The sequence below is a fragment of the Cajanus cajan genome, chromosome 10 (assembly GCF_000230855.2).
Source record: "Cajanus cajan strain Asha chromosome 10, NIPB_CcT2T_4, whole genome shotgun sequence".
NCBI classification, from domain to species: Eukaryota; Viridiplantae; Streptophyta; class Magnoliopsida; order Fabales; family Fabaceae; genus Cajanus; species Cajanus cajan.
In genome coordinates, this window is record NC_138526.1 from 9,558,143 (window position 1) to 9,573,114 (window position 14,972).

The window sequence follows — 14,972 nt, forward strand, 5'->3', positions numbered from 1 at the left end:
GACTTTCCTTTGGTCTTCGAGAGTCTTCCAGCCTTATTTCCGACCCGGACAATTTTAGGGGTCTACAATGCAGAATGTAGAGAAAGTTGAGAATAATAAATATCAGTTTCATTGATTTGTTTATTTGTGAATGCTCAAATAGATTTCAACAGTATTAAGTGAGAATCTATATTAGATTCTAAGAAGACTTACTTCAACAAACATATCAAAGCAAGGGCCCAACCATAGTATTTTTTTTTTTTAAAATTGATTTGGGCTTTTTTCTTTATAAAGCAGATACTGTCGTATATTAGAGCATTCACTTTTCTTAACTTTCTACACATACGGCAACCTAATCCTCATTAGCTAATAAAATAAAATGTGCATGAAATTAATGAGCTAATCTAGAATGCATGTCATTTTTTTTTTTACTAATTTTTATCATGTTTCTATTATCTAAAGGAGAATGATGCATGGTAAAGATGACATTTCTTTTATTGATTTTTATTGGTTCTTTTTTTTTTTTACAAAAAGGAAACTACCTATATGATGTTAATGGAATGCTGACCTAAGAATGTACAAAGGGGTATAAAATTTTATTATTATTTTTTATATTATTTGTTTGCCTATTTTAAAATTCCAATCCACTATTATTAAAATAATACAAACAAATGCACACACATATGCTCAATCAACGTACACCCACAAACGATCATGATCAAATCCTTGGTCTGTGATCCCTGTCAAGAAAAGTGCTTTGTATAGGACGGTTCTAATCTCACTGGTCTTTAAGGCCCCCAAGGTGCCCCCATTATAGGGACCCAGTATCTCTGTCGCCATCACCTGGCAAACTCTAAGGTCTGTCGCAGTATTTCGGGCTAGAGTAACCGGTTATCACCTTGAGTGTGATTTCCGACAAGGCTCGCAGGCTCCAAGGCCAAACTTGGGCCGGTCGTACGTCAACCACTCCCTATGTTTAATACCCTCATGCCCCCGAGTGTAGGGAGAACTGTGGTGTGCGAAGGTTTGTGTATAATTTTATTTCAAACAAGTGCGCAATTTAAATAAGCAAACAAACAGATATTAAAGCAAAACAAATAAAACAAATAAAGTAAAGGGGAAAAATATTTAAATTATTATTCTTATTTTATTAACTTTATCATTTATTTGGGCCTAACCCTCTTAAAACGTACCCGGTGGAGTCGCCATCTGTCGCAACTCGAAAATTTCCGATCTTGCGACTAATGGTTTAAACATCCTTTTAAAGATCTCATCAATTAAGGAATGCCCGGACACCAAACTAATCCTTAATCAATGGTTTTGAAAATAGGTTCTATGGAGTCGCCACCAATGTTTTACTCAAAACATTGGAAAAAGAAAAGATTTTTAAAAGATCCAATATTGGCCTTGATAACCAGAATTGGGTTCGGGGGTCGGTTACGTGTAAGGAAGGTATTAAGCACCCTTACAACGCCCTAAATCGGTACCCTATGATGAAATTAATGCGATAAGAAATAATAAATTAAATATTATATCCCCTTTTATTGATGATTATTTACATGATTTAAAATTTAAATTAATAATTGACTCTAAAATATCTACATGATTGCTCTTATTATAAACAATATTTATCAAATGTAAGAAATAAAATAGAGAGAAGAAAATTGATTTGAATACCTCTTGAACGAGCTCTATTAATCTTCAAAGATGGAGATTTGGGTGCTTTTTGGCAACCCTTCACACTACAATGCCTCACAAAAATCTCAAGAAATACAAAAAGAGAGGGGAAGAGAGAAAAAGAGAGAAATTTCGAGCTATAGGAAGTCTGGACGAAATTTCGGAGTCCGGAAAAATGAGCCCCAGCTGTCTATTTATAGACTTCGGGGAGGGGGTCCAGAACGGCCCGTTTCAAAATCGGAACGACCGTTCTGGATATGGCCGTTGTGCATTATTTTCGTACCCCAGAACGGCCCGTTCTGAAACCAGAATGGCCCGTTCTGATTTTAGAACGGCCCATTCTGGGAACAAATTTTGGCCCCTTTGATTGGCCTGGAACGGCCAGTTCTGAAATTGGAACGGCCCGTTCTGGGAACCAGAACGGCCCGTTCTGAAATGAGAACGGCTCGTTCTGGGTTACAAATTTTACCCTTTTTTGATACCTCAAAATGGCCCGTTCTAGTTTAGATATTTGTAAGCCTTTTTTAGGCCTTTTTTTGTGACTTAGAACGGGCCGTTCCGATTTTGGAACAGCCCGTTCTAGGCCACTAAAACCAATGTATTTGGGCTTTAGGCATTCTGATATCTTGTCTTGTTGTCTGCATGCTTGGGAGCTCCAATTCTTCGATGATAGACGTCCATATCTTTGTTTGTATGCTCCCGGACGAAATTGGGTGTCTACAACCCTTTTACCTATTTTGAGAGATTTATTTTTTAGCTTATTTACATTGTTACAATATATGTGTTGGGGTAGTAAGGGTGTCACATTTAGTGGTATCAGAGCAGGTCGATCCAATTGGCCGTGAGTTATGAGTCTACTATGCTTGTTTGGTAGATGAATGATGAAATGAATTGTGGAACTGATTGATGTGCTAATGATGAACGACTATGTTTGTTGTTTATTTAATTATGTGTACTCTAACAATGTTTTGCTTTATGATGAAGATAATGATAATGATGATGATGTTTCCCTTGCGTTGTTAGTGTTGTGCTTGCACTTATATTGTTTTCTCATAGTTTGGCTAAAAGACATGATATAGCTTAGTTGATGCTATTCATGATTGCTTATTTGTTTTGATACTTCTTGATTACGTAAGTAGTAGTGGTTGAGTGGTATCGCTCGTGTTGCGAGCATATGTGCCAGTAGTAATGGACAAAGCCTTGTGCTAGTAAACTAGAACTGTTAGAACCTTGGATATGGGTAAGACATTCATTTGTCGAGTGTATTAAGAGTTTTCGATTGGTGGAGTTTCCGAAAGCCATAGTTGTAGTGATTGAATCCAAGAGGTTATGTGCTGAGCATTAGAGCTTTGAGCGTTCTTGAAGAAAGGTCAAAGTTTTGGTGATTTTCTTAAGTTTTGATGCTTGCATATTAACCAAGTTAGGAGTTAGGTTGCATGAGGATTTTACTTCAGATATAAGTCTTTTGTGTGGAATATGTGAGTTGTTTTGGTTTAGGATTGTAGTGGAAAGCTTGAATATGAGTTTTAGGTGGAAAGGAGTGAGTTTGGAAGAGTTGAGGTATTTTTGTGGCCTTAGATATATTGATACACTATTACTGTTTGGTGTAGAGGATATTTTTGCTACAGTTTTGTTGTGCTAGTATGAGTACCATATTGACAGATTTAGATTTTGTGGTCTTCATAAAAATTGTAGCCTTTGACGTTATCTTTCCAATGGAATTGGAATCAGGTAAAACGGAGGTCTAGAACTCCAATTATAGCTACTTTGGTGATCAAAGGTCTAGTTGTAATTGCCGAATATATCTGCTGCGGTTTTTGAAATTTTTAGCTAAGAAGATTATCTTTTAGAATCTTATGTCTTCATAAGAGTTGTAGCTTATTCTTTTAGCTTTCTTTTGAGATAGGTTTAAGATCATTTGGATGAGTAGAACTCTCTAGGTATCATTTTCTTTGATCGTTGTTGAAGGGATATGTATGGTGTCATGATATTTTTGAATCGTTAGGCAATGCAAGAATAAAAATTGATTTTTGTCATGATTCTGAGATGTCATGTGGATTGAGAGGTTGTTTAAGGTTGTATGATGTTATGTGGTAAAGTTGGTTCATGTACATGCTATATGGAGTAAATGGTGATTGATTCATACATGCTTAGGAATGATATATATCGATTGTTCGAAGTAGGTATTCTAATATGATTTGATATGCATGTATGTTTATATGAGGATAGATGACCTTATGGATCAATTAGCAGGCGTTTAGTAAGGTTGACCTCAAGGTGTGATATCATCAAATTAGAGTTGAGAGTGAGGATTTATCCTAGACAATTTTAGGCTAAATTATCTAAGTATGATTTTTGATTGTATAAGACGAGTTTTCTAGGTTCTGTAATTTCTAGTAGAGGTATAACGTAGATCTACCTATGATAGAAGTTGTGCTTAAGTGAGAGATACTTAAGTTAGTTAGTGAGGTTAAGAGTTTTCTTAGATTAGCTCATTGTTGTTGGATATTTATTGAGTAACTTTCTAAGATAGCATTACCTTTGAATAGATTGACTAAGAAGAGTGTTGGTTTTGTGTGAGATAGTAAGTGTGAGAGTAGTTCCCAAATTCTTAAGGAAAGATCGACTAGTGCACTAGTGTGACCATTGGCCGATCTTAGTAAGCCTTTTGTGGTATAGGTTGATGTTTCTAAGATAGGTTTGGGTGAAGTGTTGATGCAAGAAGGAAAGGTAGTAGCTTGTGATTCTAGGCAATTGAAAACTCATTAGAGGAATTACCTTACCTATGATTTTAAGTTAGCGGTTGTAATATTTAGAGACACTACCTATATGATTCTAAGCTTGAGGTATTTATTGATCATTAGAGCCTTAATTATCTATTGACTGAAGGAGTTAAATTATGAGACAAAAGAGATAGTTTAAATTTCTGGAGGACTAATATTTCAAACTTAGTTGTTATCTAAGTAAAGCCATTATGGTGACCAATGTTTTGAGTAGGAAACCTCTACTTCTATCCTCCCTTATGATTAGAGAGATGAATCTTTTTGGCTCAAATTAGAGATTTAAGTTTGGCTTATAAGGTTACCCTTTGTAGTGTGAGACTATGACTTGAGTAATGAATGAATTGTTGAAGGAAATTGGAGAAACATAATTAGTTGATTCATTTTGGTGACAAGATATGAGGCTATAGTATAAGGTGATGAATAAGAGTTTGACTTGGGTGTAGATGGAGTGGTGAAATTAGAGATCTGGTATGTATACCTAGTGAACTTACGCTTAGGTGTTTGATCTTGGGAGAAGGTCTGATGTTGTAGCAGATATCTTGAGTAGGATGACCATTCCCCTATCGTCTTTGATGATTTTAAGGTTGGATTTGATTGAAGAGTTTAGAGACTTAAGCTTGGTGCGTAAAATTAGCCTTAAGAGCATTGGATTGAGTATGTTGGAAAGGACTAATAGATTAATAGATGAGATTAGAGAAGACCAGGAGTTACATCCTTTCTTGGTGAACCAGGTGGAGAAGTTTAGTAGGAGTATGGATAACCCGTTTCGAGTAGGAGTTGATGTTGTTTTGAAATTCAAGAATAAAACTTGGGTGCTTAGTAATCCTGAATTAAGGAAGATGATCTTAGAGGAAGGACATAAGAGCACTTTTAGCATTTATTTAGGAGCTACTAAGATGTATCAGAGTGGCATAGTGAAAGCGTAGTGGCCTAAGGTGAAGAGAGGAGTAAAGGAATTTGTGTACTCGTGTTTAGTATGCTAGAGGTCTTTAGGACTTTTGCGCAGCCTTTAGAAGTCCCATTTCGGGAAGTGAGATGGTGTGTAGATAAACTTTGGTTGTAGGCTTGCCTAAGATGATTATGAAATTTGATTCTTTTTGGGTTATAGTGGATAGACTCACCAAGTTTACTTGTTACCCTTGTTGATAATAGACATTCCTGAGTGAAATTGATAGAGTTGTACATTTATAAGGTAGTAAGGTTGCATAAGAATTAGAAAGTAAGATGCGAGGAGTCTACCATTGCAAAAATTTCAGGGACGAAATTTTATAAGGAGGGGAGAATTGTAACAGCCCAATTTTCAATGGGCCAAGAGCCCAATTAAGGTGGTTTAGTAGACCGGAACGGGCCGTTCCAAATTACTAAATAGACCTACTTTTGGTAGCCCGGAACGGGCCGTTCCGGATTTGGAATGGGCCATTCCAAACCATTAAATTTGCCTATGATTCTTAGTTGGGAATGGGTCGTTCCCAACTGGAATGGGCCGTTCCGAATTTTAGAAATGGCCTTTGAACATTATTGAGAACGGCCCGTTCTGGTTTCAGAACGGGCCGTTCCAAAATATGACCGTTGAGAGTTTTGAATGCAAACCCCAGAACGGGCCGGTCTGGTTTCAGAACGGGCCGTTCTGGATGTGAATTTTACACATGACGTGAGATTTCAGAACGGGCCACTCCGGATTTGAAACGGGCCGTTCCGCGAATCCTGATGCCTATAAATTGAGTGCTCTGGCACTCCCAAAATCATATTTTTCAGTTCTGACTTTTTTCAGTTCTGACTTCTTTCTTCTACATTCTCTTATTTCCCTTCTACACTCTCTGAAGACCGATGGACACTTAGAGGAGGAAACCAAGAGATTTCTATTTTAGTTTCAACTGTTGTTTATCCAGGTACGGGGAAAAAGGGATTATTTGTATGTAGAGTTACATGAAGGAATTGGGTAGAGGAAGAGTCCCTTAAGATTATGAGTAATTTTATAATTATTTCTGTTCGGAGAATTATTGGTCTTATGTGATTCTGCATGAATTTAGGATTATGAATATATATTTAATTTGTAAGAATGATGATTTGGGAGAGAGAACGAAATTATAGAAAAGTGCCTGTAAGTTAGGTTGTGGAAAATTGGATTATTTTTGTTTGAAGAATTGATGATCCCATTAGATTATGTATGTGTTGAGGATTAGAAATATATATTTAATTTGTAAGAATGAGGATTTGGGAGAGAGAACGAAATTGTAGAAAAGTGTCTGTGAGTTAGGTTTTAGAATAATTGGGGGTTTTATCATTTATGTTAAGATTATATTAAATTGGTAATTCCATTGATTATTATATTAATTTATGAATGTTATTGTTATATTACTTGATAAGAATTGATGATCTAGATGTGAATTGCTCGAAGGGTGTGTAAACCCTTATTTTGTTGGACTTATCTGTTGTGTATATGATATGGAATTATGTATGTAATATGAAATTGAGATATGAGATGTGAGAGGTTGTGTGGATATGATTATGATTGTGATTATGGTTCCTCACATCAATGACCAGGGATGGCATGGCCCTTGGGTAAGTGATGCTACAGGGAGGGCGTGACCCTGGCATGGTGTGGGATGAGTGAGACAATTGACACGTATCACTTATGTCAAATATGGCAGCCCTGACATAGGGTTAATTGCAAGAGATTGTGTGGATTGTGATGTGATTGTGGTTCCTCACATCAATGACCAGGGATGGCACGACCCCTGGGTAAGTGATGCTACAGGGAGGGCGTGACCCTGGCGTGGTGTGGGATGAGTGAGACAATTAACCCGTATCACTTATGTCAGTTGTGGCGTGGCCTTGGCATAGTGTTAATTGTAAGATTTTGTGTGAATTGTGATAGATTGATGAAATTGTGGATTGAGATGTGAAGATGATAAATGATTGTTAACTATGATATATATATAAATGCTTGTGAATATTTCATTAAGTAATGAATAATGATGAGATTATGTTGTGTTTTCCTTATGTGTTTTACATATAGATGTTTTCTTTTCTCACCGTACAATTTGTGGATGTTTTAGGTGAGGAAGATCTGACTTTGAATGACATCTAGAATGTCAACCGTTGATTTATGGGTATGCTCTGATATTGTGACATCGGGACAAAGGATTTCTAGGGCATGAATTGTATCTGTATATGGAGTTGAACTTATTATCTTAAAAACATTTTGTAACCTCTTATATTTTATTTCCCAAGTTTCATTTTCAAAATATTTCGGATATTGAAGAATGTTTCTAAAGGTTTTTATGAGAACCCTTTTACCTATATTGAGAGATTTATTTTTTAGCTTATTTACATTGTTACTATATATGTGTTGGGATAGTAAGGGTGTCACATGCAGAACGGCCCGTTCTAAAACCAGAACAGCCCGTTCTAGCACGTTTAGAACAGACCGTTCTAAAACCAGAACGGCCCGTTCTGAAGTTGAATTTAACTCACAATGACCATTTTGGAATGGCCCGTTCCAGTCCAAGATTCATAGGCTTATTTAGTAGTTTGGAACAGCCCATTCCAATTTGGAAACGTCCCATTTTGAACTACTAAATCACCTATGACCTTCTAAAATACTTTCTACGTTACACAGTATACACAACGTCAAAAATTTAATTTTTTTTGTCCTCAGTATAATTTTTCTACTCATAAAAATTACATTTCTCTTGAAATTTTTTTTTTTACTACTCTTCAAAAAACATATTCTAGTTTGGTAAAAAAATTCAATAAAATAACATCCTTGTAATAACTTTTTATGGATAGTAAAATTTATCAATCCAACCATTATATTTTATACAGTTTCATCACATTTTATAAAATTTCATACGATTAAAATAATGTTTGATACTTCTTTGTACACTATTATATTTTAAAATATAATATGTATTATCTATTAAACATATAGGAATATAAAGTTTGTGTAAAATTTATTATATATAATTATTAGGATTAGGAAATAAATAAATTTAGATTTTTATATAACATTTTTTTTTATAAATAACATGATCAATTTCCTTTTCGGTTAAGATGAACAGCATAGAATTTCTATACTTCTTTCTGTTTCCTCTAATACCCATTTAGATAGTATTCATTAAGAAAATAAATAAATTTTCTATGCACGCCATTGGATGATGAAAAAAAATTACTAAAAGAAGTAGAATCCTTACCTTTAATAATAATATTAAATAATTTCTTTTATAGTAAAATATTAAAGGTAGAAAAGAAAACTTGATGCAACATCAATCCTAAACTGCGATATTTCCCAAAAACAAAGAAAAAACTCGAGAGAATCCACTTCCTTAAGACATACGATATTTTACCATACATAAATAATCCAATTACCAAATTAAACACAATAATTAAATTATTTTTATAATTTTACAAAAAATAAGTATATACAATTAATACAACCCTAAATACAAATTATTTTTTCTAATTTTACAAAAGGAAATATATTCAATAAATACAATTCTAAATATCAACAAGTTGTTAATTTCAGAGAAAAACTGAATTCATTTTCTTAATAAGATTTCATATTAAAGTCTTTTAAATAAATAAATAAATAACATGATTGAAAAAAAAATATTCTGATAAAGATAGTTGAAATTATCAATGATAATTAGGCATTAATCAAGTTGATAAATACTTTTTATAATAATATAGTTAAAAAAAATAAAATATAATTAATAATTATTGGTTGATCACTATAAACATCATCAAGAAACCCATCAATTTATTTCCTCCCTCCCCTACAAACTCAAGAGACTTTGCCAAAGAGAGAGAAAGTGTTATGGCTAAGAGGGCAGTGTTAATAGGATGCAACTACCCTGGCACAAAGGCTGAATTGCGAGGGTGCATCAACGATGTGTGGAGAATGCACAAGTGCCTCACCAACATATATGGATTCTCAGAAAAAGACATCATCGTCCTCATTGACACCGATCGTTCCTACACCCAACCCACTGGCAAGAACGTAAGATTAGCCTTGTCAAAGTTGATTCGGTCGGCAAAGTCAGGCGATGTCCTCTTCGTCCATTATAGCGGCCATGGCACACGCCTGCCCGCTGAGTCGGACGAGGAGGACACCACCGGTTATGATGAGTGTATTGTTCCTACTGATATGAATCTCATCACAGGTAGGTTAACTACTAATTAAACATTGTTTCTCCTTAGTATGTTTTAGTATGTTTTGCTTTGTATATGTTGGTTTTTGATGGAAAAATTATTGTATGGTTTGAAATTATTTTGTAATGTTGGTCAATTTTCATGCTACATGTAATTGGGTTTTTAATTTACAAGAAATTGATGAAAATTCTTTTTATAGTTAATGATTATGAGTGTATTTAGGAATCAGTTGAATTCAATTGGAATTGAAAAAAAAAAATTACATTTACAATTTTTTATATATTAAAATTTGTATTTTTTCATTCAACGTGATTTCAAAGTAGTATCTAAATACACTATAACGATTTAGTCCTAGTCATTTTTTATCTGATGTATAGTTGGGGTTTTTAATTTACGAAAAAAGTTAATTAATTTTGATTGTGTTATCTGGAAATTAGTTAGAATCATAAACATGTGATGGTTTCATGCAATATAATAATTTTTCGTTTTAAAGATACTTATTTTCAAAAAAATTATCGAACTAAAATGATAATTTTTATGATTTTTTTATATAAAAATAAATAAATATTTTTATCCTCATTATATGAAGCATAATCAACTTTTATATGTGTTAATTATTATTTTTTTTCTTCTGTATTCTTAATTTATTGTGAGATATATGACTTTTGGACCACCACTATTGATGTTTAATGCTAATGTATACAAGTTAAAATATATTTAAGATTACTTGTAAATTATATTTTTTTTTTCTAAAATACCCACATTTAATATCTATATATTATGAGAATAATTTTGGAGTAAGATATAATTATTAAATGAGGATATATGTGAAAAATTAAAGCATAAACGAGACAATTTTTTTTAAAACATTAATAGTCTCGGAGAAAAAAACACAAAGAAAGATTAAAAATATGGTTGGAAGAAGAGATTCTACTAAAAGTGATCAATCATATTATTCAATAAAAATTAATTACCATATCAGCAAAACTATAAATATTTCGTATTAATAACATTAAAAAAAATAATAATAACCAGACATTCCCACACTTTCTTAATAATATAAGTCATATTTATTTGAAAAAATTATCTTTTAATTCAGTTGATGTCATTAAATATAAATATGACTAAGTTATTTAATTTTATAAGTAATTTAAAAATAAAATTTTAATTTATTATATTATGAATTAAAATTAATTAATTTTATTTTTTCATTGATTTTAATAAATTAGTTAATTATTTTTTTATAGAAGTATAAGGGAGAATATTTGATGGAAAATATAATGATGGGTGGAATCATAAAATGTTAAACAATTTTATTATATATTTTTTTCTTTTAAATTCTTAACTACTATGACAACAGTTATTGCTGTTTTTATTAATTCTGTTATGTTTTAATACAAATCTTTTATGTAGACGTACGGCCCCAAGTCTGCTGGACAGACAAGGAGAGTTGTAACATGCAATTCGCAACAAAGCTCTAAAATTATTTGTTCTATCTATTAATTTCTCAATTTCATAATAAATAGATGAAAAAAATATAAATCAATTTTATAGTTAATTTTAAAAAATAATAAAATTCAATAATCATTTTTTAAAATAAGAAGCACTATATGATGAAGGTATAAATAAAAAAAATAATGATTAATATTATGTTAAAAAAAATTAACATAACACTTTTTCAAATGTGACATTCATAATGAGATAGAAGGAGTGTTATTTTTTCTTTCCTCTCTTTTATTTTTTTCTCGATACATCTCATTTTTGGGTGTACGATTATGATAACACTATTTGATGAGATCCACGTGAAATTTCACCTAAAGAAAGTGTTAGTATTCATACATTTCTTATATTCAGCATTGTTGAGTCAAATGTTATTAATGCTAAGAGTTACATTTTGTGTTCAAACAAACAGATGATGATTTCAGGCAATTTGTAGACAAGGTCCCAAGGGGTTGCAAAATCACAATCGTTTCAGATTGTTGCCACAGTGGTGGCCTCATTGAAGCAACAAAGGAGCAAATAGGAGACAGCACAAATGATCATGAAGCACCCCAAAATAATTCACCTTCTCTATTTCACTTCACAAACTTTCTCCACCGAAACATGGAACAACAAGATCAAGAACAAGAAGAAGACACCATCGTGAAGAATCGTTCTCTGCCTCTTTCCACTCTCACGGACATACTCAAGGAGAAAAGTGGCAAAGAATACATAGAACCCGGGAAAATGAGACACACCCTTTTCAACATCTTTGGGGAAGATGCAAGCCCCAGAGTGAAGAAGTTCATGAATTCAGTCATAAGCAAACTCCAACAAGGAAGAAGTGGTGAGAGTGGGGGACACAGAATAATGGGGCTGGTGGGTGATCTTGCACAACATTTGTTTGAGCAAAAGCTAGATGAGGATGATGATCATGATCATGATCATGATCATGATCTTGATCATGATGATGAACGTGCAAATGCAAATGCAACACGTGGGGGGAGCAAGAAAGAGGAAAATGCTGCATTGATCAAGCGCAACCTTTTGGATTGTGGGATTCTGTTGAGTGGTTGCCAGAGTGACCAAACTTCTGCTGATGCGTGTCCTAAGGGGAATTCTGAAACGGCTTATGGGGCATTCAGCAATGTCATACAGGGAATAATGGAAGAGAATGATGGGGCAGTCACGAATCGAGAGCTTGTTTTGAAGGCTAGGGCTATGCTTAAGAGGCAGGGTTTTTCTCAGAAGCCTGGACTGTATTGCAGTGACAGTAATGTTAATGCTCCTTTTGTGTTGAACTGAGGGTTGCACTGTAAAAGTTTGTCTGGTGTTTGGAAGATTTTTAGTGTGTTTATTGAGAGTATTAAAAACATGTACTTTGTCTGTGATTTCAATGAAGATCAGCAGGATCTAATATGTTGAATTATTATGATGTGTTTCACTTTGTTTGAATTAACTTGTTCACTGGTATGTATTTATAGGATAAGACAATACTATGATAAAAGAAATTGAGTTTCTCTCGTAAGTTTAAATCACTTCAAATTTTTAGAAGTTAGATGAGAGAACTTCAGGAAGTTACTCAATAATTCACTTTATTTATTTTTTGATTTTTGTTTTAAGTGCGAACATGGCCATTTGTTAGTGACTAAAATCATTTTTTATGTTGGGTTTGTAAGTACCCTTGTATCTGAGACCATTAATAATATGTACCATAATGTATGATGTCGATGATAATGTATAGAACTATATATGCAAGTATGTATGTATATCTATGTGACAACCAGGCCATCTATTGTTGTATTTCACTGTTTGAACGTAATCACCTTTGCAAATCCTTTCACCATCCCAAAAGTACAGCAACGAGCTTGAATCCTTTTGTGAAACTAAAGTCTAAAATTGGTTGCGACCTTCGAACAGCAAGGTATTGTGGATGACAAATTAGTAGAAACTTTTCGCGGTATAACACTTAGTTAAAATTATAACATAGGTATGAAGATAGTATCTAATTAATTATTAGAAATTTTTCGTAGATTAAAAAATTTAAATGCATATTAGAATTATAGATATTTGATTATGGTCAACTATCTAACAATTTCTCTCTAATTACTATTTTGTTAGAAGTAATTAGCTCTTAGAGGTTGGGTGAATCCTAGTGTCTCTGGTTATTCGATTTCCTAAATCTATGTGGAATCTAGAAACGATTTTAACAAAGTATAATTTCACCTTTGACAAAAATGGGATCAAAATGCATGTACAGAATAGTGTGTGGCCTAGGTAGCTACAATGTTAAGGTTATTAACCAAATCAGTTCAATTTATAAAAATTATTCGGTTAACTGAACCATTATTTTTAAAAGTGAATTTATTTAGTTTTTTCTAAAAATGGATCAAACTTTTAAATTAGATTAGTTTGGTGTAATTTAATCATCTACTTTATATACTTGTATATTAGTTTAATTTTAAAAAAAATAAACTAAATCAAACTGATTCTCTTTATAAAACAAAATTAGTTTGATTAATCGAATGTTTTTATAAAGTGGATTAAGTTGATTTTTTCTCAAAATAAATCGTTTTTTATAATATAGATTGATGAATTCAATAAAGATATATCGCACATTCCTAATAAAAGTTTACCTTGTTTAGAATATGATAGAGGGTAGTATAAACACAAGGATAATTCTTGTGGTGAGGAGTTTGAGTAATAAGTTTCTAAAATCTTTCAGGATTTTTGTTTCTAGAATCTGATTATTTGGCAAAATGCTGACATATTTTGATCTTCTGAATTATTTAGTGAATTCTGATCGGTCTTAATTTCTTCTACCTGTTATCATTAATACAAGAGTCATGCAAATTGATATTCGAAAAGGGAGTTACTATGGTATCCTAAAAAATAGAGGGGTTTCAATACATTTTTTTATATAAATTCATAAAATATTTTAAAAAAATTAATTTAATTATAAAATGAATAATCTAAATTATACTTATAAAATAAAAAGTAAGATAAGATTATAGAAATTAAAATTATAAGATTTTAATAATATTATAAAATATTAAAAAAGAAAAAAATTAATAAATAGTAAAAATAAAAAATTATTAAAATTACAATATAAAAATTCTAAAATTTAAGACAAAAAGACAAAAAAAAAATATACTTAAAAAATTATTAAAATTAAAATATAGAAATTCAAAATTTTTAAATAAAAAGATAAAAATATAATTAAAAAATTATTAAAATTAAACTATTTAAATATAAAATAATATTATTACAAATAAACTGGAATATATAAAATAAAAATAAAATAACTAAATAATTTAAAAATTAAAAGAATAAAATATTATAAATATTATTTAAATAAATTATTAAAAATATAAAATATAAAAAAACTGTACCGGTACCCTCTCAAATAAGATGGGTACCGTAGAATTTCTCATTCGAAAATCTCCTAACATAGTTATGACTTATGAGCTTCTTCTGATATGACATTTGTGCTACTTTTGAAACAATAAATTGATGTAGTGTTCCTTGTTTTTGGATCACAATTTTCAACCACATATAATTTTCTACCCTTTGATCATCTTTTGTTCAGATTCTATCTTCTAATTAACATAGTTTCTAATAATAAATAACTAACGTGTAGGCTTAAAAGGGTCATAGGAAATATTAGAGATTTTTAATTTAGTTATTGTTCTTAATAAAGTGGGATAAGAATTTAATACAATCTTACAAAATCTTATGAAAGTTTTATCTATTTATATATACTATTATAATTTTATTCCTAATCAATGTAAGATCACTAATACATTCCCTCTCAATGATTGAACATTTCGATCGTAAAATTTGCAAAATTGAATTTTTGTGTATGGTCTAATAACAATTCAATAGTGAGTAATTTGATAA

General features: G+C 31.8%; 1 protein-coding gene across 1 annotated transcript; it reads left to right on the plus strand.

Moving 5' to 3' along the window:
* Positions 1 to 9,093: 9,093 nt before the first annotated feature.
* LOC109791756 (metacaspase-6) lies at positions 9,094 to 13,271 on the plus strand. The gene is made up of 2 exons (XM_020351099.3): positions 9,094 to 9,604; positions 11,506 to 13,271. Exons 1-2 carry the CDS (start codon positions 9,259 to 9,261, stop codon positions 12,375 to 12,377), a joined length of 1,218 nt encoding a protein of 405 aa, XP_020206688.2. The 5' UTR covers positions 9,094 to 9,258; the 3' UTR covers positions 12,378 to 13,271.
* The last annotated feature ends 1,701 nt before the right edge of the window (positions 13,272 to 14,972 follow it).

Bases quoted from the DNA above. Each gene is read 5' to 3' on its own strand.
- LOC109791756 (XM_020351099.3), top strand. From the start codon at position 9,259: ATGGCTAAGAGGGCAGTGTTAATAGGATGCAACTACCCTGGCACAAAG. The intron at 9,605-11,505 runs GTAGGTTAACTA...TCAAACAAACAG, and splicing joins TGATATGAATCTCATCACAG to ATGATGATTTCAGGCAATTT.